The sequence below is a fragment of the Babylonia areolata genome, chromosome 2 (assembly GCF_041734735.1).
Source record: "Babylonia areolata isolate BAREFJ2019XMU chromosome 2, ASM4173473v1, whole genome shotgun sequence".
In the NCBI taxonomy this organism is placed as follows: Eukaryota; Metazoa; Mollusca; class Gastropoda; order Neogastropoda; family Buccinidae; genus Babylonia; species Babylonia areolata.
In genome coordinates, this window is record NC_134877.1 from 34,320,514 (window position 1) to 34,328,013 (window position 7,500).

Here is a 7,500-nt window from a genome sequence, read left to right on the forward strand (position 1 = left end):
ACATGAATCTTCCGCAGTTGAAAATTTGCCAGGAACTCATTACTGACGTGAAAGGGAAAGGGAAAATCGAAACTGGGATCATTATGAAAGCAGGGCATAGTCCTAAGGATCAGTAACCATCCTCTCCCTCCCCCTCTCTCTCTCTCTCTCTCTCTCTCTCTCTATATATATATATATATATATATATGTGTGTGTGTGTGTGTGTGTGTGTGTGTGTGTGTGTGTGTTTGTGTGTGTATGTATGTATGCATATGTACACACACACACACACACACACACACGCATATATATATATATATATATATATATATATATATATATATATATATATATAGCGTTCTCTCTTTCTCTCTCTCTAAATATATTTTTTCTCTCTCTCTAGATATTTCTCTCTCCCCTCTCTCATCATGTCTCTCTCGCTCTTCCTTTCACACACACACACACACACACACACACACACAGGACCATCACCTTACACTCCCCTTCTCCAACCTAACCACTCCACGCCACACAACACACATACTCACGCACAGCTAGCTGGCCAGAGGCTGTTTTTCAATCAAGACAGTTGTTTCATGGGCCAAGGTTTCGATCTTTTGTTGAAGCAAATCAAACAAACACAAAAAGAGTGTTTTGCCACCGGCATTGAGTTCCACAGTTTGCAATGACACAGAAAAGCTATCGTTTAGGGTCGACAGGTCGGTCATTCACTTGTAGCCTAGAGGCAGTCTCTCTCTTTCTCTGTGCGTGCGTGCGTGCGTGTGTGTGTGTGTGTGTGTGTGTGTGTGTGTGTGTGTGTGTGTGTGTGTGTGTGTGTGTGTGTGTGTGTTTTGTGTGTGAGTGTGTGTTGTGTGCATCTTTGTGAGTGCATGTGTGTGAACGTGTGCGTAGGTAGGTGTGTGTATGTGTGTGTGTGTGTGTGTGTGTGTGTGTGTGTGTGTGCGCGCGCGAGCGCGCGCGTGCGTGCGTGCGTGAGCGCATGCATGTACGGGGGGCCATGAGCTTCGATTCGCAATGACACAGAAGAGCTATCGCTACGGGTTGACAGGTCGGTCATCCATTCATCTGCAGCCTGCAGGGCCGATTGCGTGGGTCGGGGCATGGGGGTTGGGGGTTGGGGGTGGGAAGGGGTTTCTTGCCGAATCTTCCAACTGGAAATAGCAATGTTGTTACCACCATCTGCCATCATTGCGGTTTCAGTCTGGCTCCACCACCATTCGACCACTACTACTACTACTCACTTCTTAGATTTATTTCATCTTGTTTTATTTTATTTTCCTCTCATAGCAGATAAATCATAACATAGTTTCATTTTCAATGGAAAAAAAAAAAACATTTCTTACATCTTCACAGAAATAGTCTCGCTCCACCCCTTCCTCCAAAAATAAATAATAATAATAATAATAATGGTGTTTATATAGCGCTGAATCTTATGCAGAGACAAATCAAAGCGCTTTCGCACCAGCCATTCACACGCATGCATAACTCAAATACTGGAGAATCTGAAGACAAGGAAAGAGACAGGGAGGGAAGGGAGGCTATTTCGGGAAGAGGTGGGTTTTAAAGGCCAGACAACAACAACAAATGTATGTTGTTGTTGTTTGTTTGTTTGTTTGTTTATTCGTTTGTTGTTGTTGGGTTGTTGTTGTTGTTTTCTTTTGTTCTTGTTTTTTTTACATCATGGTCAGCAGTACTATGTAAAAATGTAACACTGAATACTTGACGAGCATCATGGTCGTCTTCGAACGTACAGAATTACGCACAAACACACACACACACACACACACACACACACACACACACGCACGCTGAAGAGAGGGAGAGGGAGAGAGAGAAAACACACAGAGAGAGAAAACACAGAGAGAGAGAGAGAGAGAGAAAAAAAAAACAGAGAGAGAGAACACACACACACACACACACACACACACACACGCAGAACACACACACATACATACACTACACACACACGCAGAACACACACACACACACACACACACACACACACACACACACACAGAACACACAGAACACACACACACACACACACACACACACACACACACACCTACACACACACACACAGAGCGGGGTTCAGCAACTCCTCCTTCATCAACTAACCTCTCCTCCTCTCCGCCTCAAGCTCCCTACCTAAATGTAGCAATCAAAGCAAAGGGAGCGTCCGAGAGTGAGTACCAATATTACCATCATATAAACGTTAATTCTCAATCTCAAATGTAGCAATCAAAGCAAAGGGAGCGTCCTAGAGTGAGTACCAATACTACCATCATATAAACGTTAATTCACAATCTCAAATGTAGCAATCAAAGCAAAGGGGCGTCCTAGAAGGAGTACCAATATTACCATCATATAAACGTTAATTCTCAATCTCAAATGTAGCAATCAAAGCAAAGGGAGCGTCCGAGAGTGAGTACCAATATTACCATCATATAAACGTTAATTCTCAATCTCAAATGTAGCAATCAAAGCAAAGGGGCGTTCTAGAAGGAGTACCAATACTACCATCTTATAAACGTTAATTCTCAATCTCAAATGTAGCAATCAAAGCAAAGGGGCGTTCTAGAAGGAGTACCAATATTACCATCATATAAACGTTAATTCTCAATCTCAAATGTAGCAATCAAAGCAAAGGGGCGTTCTAGAAGGAGTACCAATACTACCATCTTATAAATGTTAATTCTCAATCTCAAATGTAGCAATCAAAGCAAAGGGGCGTCCTAGAAGGAGTACCAATACTACCATCTTATAAACGTTAATTCTCAATCTCAAATGTAGCAATCAAAGCAAAGGGGCGTCCTAGAAGGAGTACCAATACTACCATCTTATAAACGTTAATTCACAATCTCAAATGTAGCAATCGAAGCAAAGGGAGCGTCCTAGAGTGAGTACCAATACTACCATCATATAAACGTTACTTCACAATCTCAGCAACAAGAGAAGACGAAGATAGCAACGGCATCGAAAGTTGTTCCAGGAGATGACGAAAGACATGTGGGTACAGTTGTTAAAAAAAAAAAAAAGAGAGAGAGAGAAAAAAAAAAAGTATAATTCGGACCAATGGACAAAATTCACGAAGAACAAGAATCTAACAAGTCTTTTCAGACACTCTTGAAATAGAAGCCAGCAACTGTCACCTGTTGGAAGGTATCAACAGAAGAAAACGAAGATGGAGGAGGAGGAAGAGAAGGAATAAGGAGTAGTGGAGGAAGAAGAAGACGAAGAAGAGAAGAGAAGGAGAAGAAGAAGAAAGAAAGAAAGAAAGAAAGAAAGAAAAAGAAGAAGAAACGGAAACGGAGAAGAAGAGAGAGAAAAAAAAAAGGGAAAAAAAAGGTGCAGAAAAGACGAGAAAAAGAAACACGAAACAAAAACAAAAACCTAACATAAAAAGGGAAAAGGACTAACAAGTAAGCGTGAAAGCCAAGAAAAGAATAAAAACGAGGAATGAAAGTTTCAGTTTCAGTTTCAGTAGCTCAAGGAGGCGTCACTGCGTTCGGACAAATCCATATACGCTACACCACATCTGCCAAGCAGATGCCTGACCAGCAGCGTAACCCAACGCGCTTAGTCAGACCTTGAGCATTTTTTTTTTCTAAATAATAATAATAGATAAATACATAAAGAAAAGAACTACTACTAATAATAATTATGTATAAGGCGGAAAAACTTGATGAAGTCAACTATAGGCGTATAAAAAAATAAAAATAAAAAATAAATAAATAATAATAATATATAAAAAAAATGCATAAAGAAATAGATAAATAAATAAATAAATAATAATAATAATAATAATAATAATAATAATAATAATAATAATAATAATAATAATAAAATAGATAAATAAAATAAATAAATAAAATAAAATAGAATAAATATATATATATATATTTTTTTAAATAAATAAAAAAAATAAAAAAAATAAATAAATGAGGAATGAAAACAAACGCGATTGTTGGTTGGTATAAAGCCCCAGAAAGACACGGACAGACAGTACAGTGGGGCGGGAGGGTGGAGGGGGGGGCAAAGTAACATCGCACAGTGTTTGTCTACCTTCAGCTATTTCAAGCCCGTTCTTGAACCCTTCAACCGACGGTGTTTAAGTGCAGCCGTCGTCGGCGCCATTTCATCAGTGATGATATGAACGCAGCCTTTACAGATACTGCGAGTTCCTGGCAAGTTTTGATTTCTTCTTGTTGTTTCTTTGCTTATCAGCCAAGAGTGCCAAGGGTGTATCATGGGTGACGCATGTGGAACAATCTTATCTGCCGGGTCTGGCCCCTGTCGGAAAGTGTGTGCTGACAAGTGTACAGGCCAAAAAATGTGCTCTTTGTGTGTGTGTGTGTGTGTGTGTGTGTGTGGTGTGTGTGTGTGTGTGTGTGTGTGTGTGTGTGTGTGTAAACCAATGACTCATCTACCCTGTGTCCATTTATACCTGATTTGTTTTTTCTTCTTAATGCAGAGAAGACTAACTAACATATTGTACTGCTTTAGCTCCAAGAAAACTTTCAACATTCAACCCAAAGCAGGAACAGGAAATTCCCATTAAGAATCTAAATGTGTAGCAGAGCATACCCTATCACCTAATTCCCCCCCCCCCCCCCTTGATTCCCCTCCCCCACCCCCAACAACGTGTTTTCGCATTACGTCACGATCACATGTGTTGTAATATTATGTTATACATTCAATCGCTTCACATATATGTACTCACACACACACACACACACACACACACACACAGAGGAATAGACAGGCAGACGGACGGACAGACAAACATATATAAATATAAGATGGATGGGATGGACACGTCAGCACACACACAGACACACACACACACACACACACACACACACACACACACACACACACACACACACACACACACACCCTTGCCCATCCCCCTTCGCCACGCCCCCTCCCCACCCCCACCACACACAACACGAAAAACACCCCCAACCACCCCGCAAAATCAAAAACTCACACGCCCACACACAAAACGGAAAAAAAATATAACAATACCTCCCCCCACCCCCCCCACCCCCCCACCCCCCACACCCCCCAAAAAAGAAGAAGAAAAAACATTAAAAAACAAAAAAAAACTCACCATCTTTCTTGTAATAGAGGATCTCCACCTGCTTCTCCTCCGAGCCTTGCAGGAACTGCCGCAGCTGCATGATGCCGAAGGAGCTGCTCAGTGGCCCGTGCAGGAAGTCACAGATGGACGACTTCTGCATGACCTCGGCCCTCGAGTAGCCCGTGAGCTCGCAGAAGCCATCGTTGCAGAAGATGATGGGCACGGACTCCACCTGGGCGTTGCCGATGATGAACTTGCGGTCTGTTTCGGAGGAGAGGAGGAGACACAGGACAGTTAGTCACAGCACAGAACTTTACACAAAACGTATTCAGTACAAAACGTGTTCATTTTCTCTCATCATGGATGAGATCTTAGAATCTCAGACTTCTCAGAGACAGAGGACAATTAGTCACAGCACAGAACTTTACACAAAACGTATACAGTACAAAACTTGTTCGTTTTCTCTGATCATGGGTGAGATCTTAGAATCTAAGACTTCTCAGAGACAGTTAGTCACAGCACAGAACTTTACATAGAACGTACACAGTACAAAACTTGTTCGTTTTCTCTCATCATGGGTGAGATCATAGAACCTGAGACTTCGAGAGACAGCGGAAAGTTAGTCACAGCACAGAACTTTATACAAAACGTATACAGTGCAAAACTTGTTTATTTCTCTCATCATGGGTGAGATCATAGAACCTAAGACTTCTCAGAGACAGCGGACAGTTAGCCACAGCACAGAACTTTGCACAAAACGTATACAGTACAAAACTTGTTCATTTCTCTCATCATGGATGAGATCTTAGAATCTAAGACTTCTCTGAGACAGAGGACAGTTAGTCACAGCACAGAACTTTATACAAAACGTATACAGTACAAAACTTGTTTATTTCTCTCATCATGGACTGAGATCTTAGAATCTAAGACTTCTCTGAGACAGCGGAAAGTTAGTCACAGCACAAAACCTTACACAAAACGTACACAGTACAAAACGTGTTCATTTTCTTTCATCATGGGTGAGATCATAGAACCTGAGACTTCTCAGAGATAGAGACAGCTAGTCACAGCACAGAACTTTACACAAAACGTATACAGTACGAAACGTGTTCGTTTCTCTCATCATAGACTGAGATCTTAGAATCTAAGACTTCTCAGAGACTAAGACAGTTAGCCAGTGTATAATAATAATACTAATAATGGTGGATAACCAGATGACCTCTTGTGACACAATGACAAAACTGTAAACCCAAAGAAGGAATCTAAAAAAAAAATAAATAAATAAATAGAAACTTTAAAAAAAGAAGAAAAAAAAAGAATCTGCATTAAAAAAAATCATTCTAAATACTGTTTGACACCGGGGACAGATAACCGTGGAAAACAACCAGTGAAAAGACAGATGACCCAGTAAAAGGGGGACTGGAGTCCCTGGTTAAGCTTCTAAAAACAAACAGATAAATAAATAAATAAATACATTAAAGAAAAAAACATGAGAGAGAGAGAGAGAGAGAGAGAGAGAGAGAGAGAGAGAGAGCGAGAGAGAGCACAGAGCTCCCACAAAACGTATATACATAATCAATTTATTGATTTTCTCATGGACTTAGATCTTAAAACCTAAGAACCTTATTTATTTATTCATTTATTTTATTTATTTATTTATTTATTTATTGCATTGATCACCAGTCGTTTCGTCTGTTATATTGATGGCTCTCTTTTACGAAGTCAATTATATAATTTCTGCAACTGTACTTTGATATTTATTTCAAATTCCACCCTCCGTTTTTCCTTGTTCCCCTCCAACTCACCATTCACCCCCTTCCCCTCCTCCCCTAAACAATACTACACACATGTAAAAATCAAAACTCAAAGGAGGAGTTTGTATTATACTCCATGTTTGGTGATACATATACTGTACCATGTCAAACTGATGCAAACTAGGCCTATCAAATTTCGCGCGGCTAACAGTGAAAAGACGCCCCTTCTTGCCCGGTCCGCTCTTAGCCAATCAACAAAATGTTTGCAATGACCAGTATGTATGACGGACGGGACAGTGTTATTTTTGTTAGTTTCATAAAACCTTCATTTCGCACAGTATTATATGAATAACTTTTCTTAGTTAAATGAAAGGAAAGGGAGTGAGAATGTAGTATTGTTTGGGGGGGGGGGGGGGGGGGGGTGTAGGGGGTGATTTTGATGGCGAGTACGGGTTTGGGTTGGCTTGGATTGGTTTGGATAGTTTGGTTTTTTTTTTGTTTGTTTTTTTGTTGTTGTTTTTTAGGGTGTGTGTGTGGGGGGGGGAGGGGGGGGGGGGGGGGGGGGGGGGGGGGGGGGCGGTCTGTTGGAAATAAGACACTCAGAGAGAGAGAGATGATTCAGTCAGAGCTCATAATTCGCACGAAAAACAACATATTTCT

The 7,500-nt window shown here is 40.8% G+C and overlaps 1 protein-coding gene across 1 annotated transcript in view; it reads right to left on the bottom strand.

The window, feature by feature from the left end:
* Window positions 1-7,500, bottom strand: part of LOC143277311 (voltage-gated inwardly rectifying potassium channel KCNH6-like) — a 329,128-nt gene that overhangs the window by 196,212 nt on the left and 125,416 nt on the right. Inside the window, 1 exon segment of the mRNA XM_076582096.1 lies at window positions 5,117-5,347. Within this exon segment, the coding sequence (XP_076438211.1) occupies window positions 5,117-5,347 (231 nt within the window).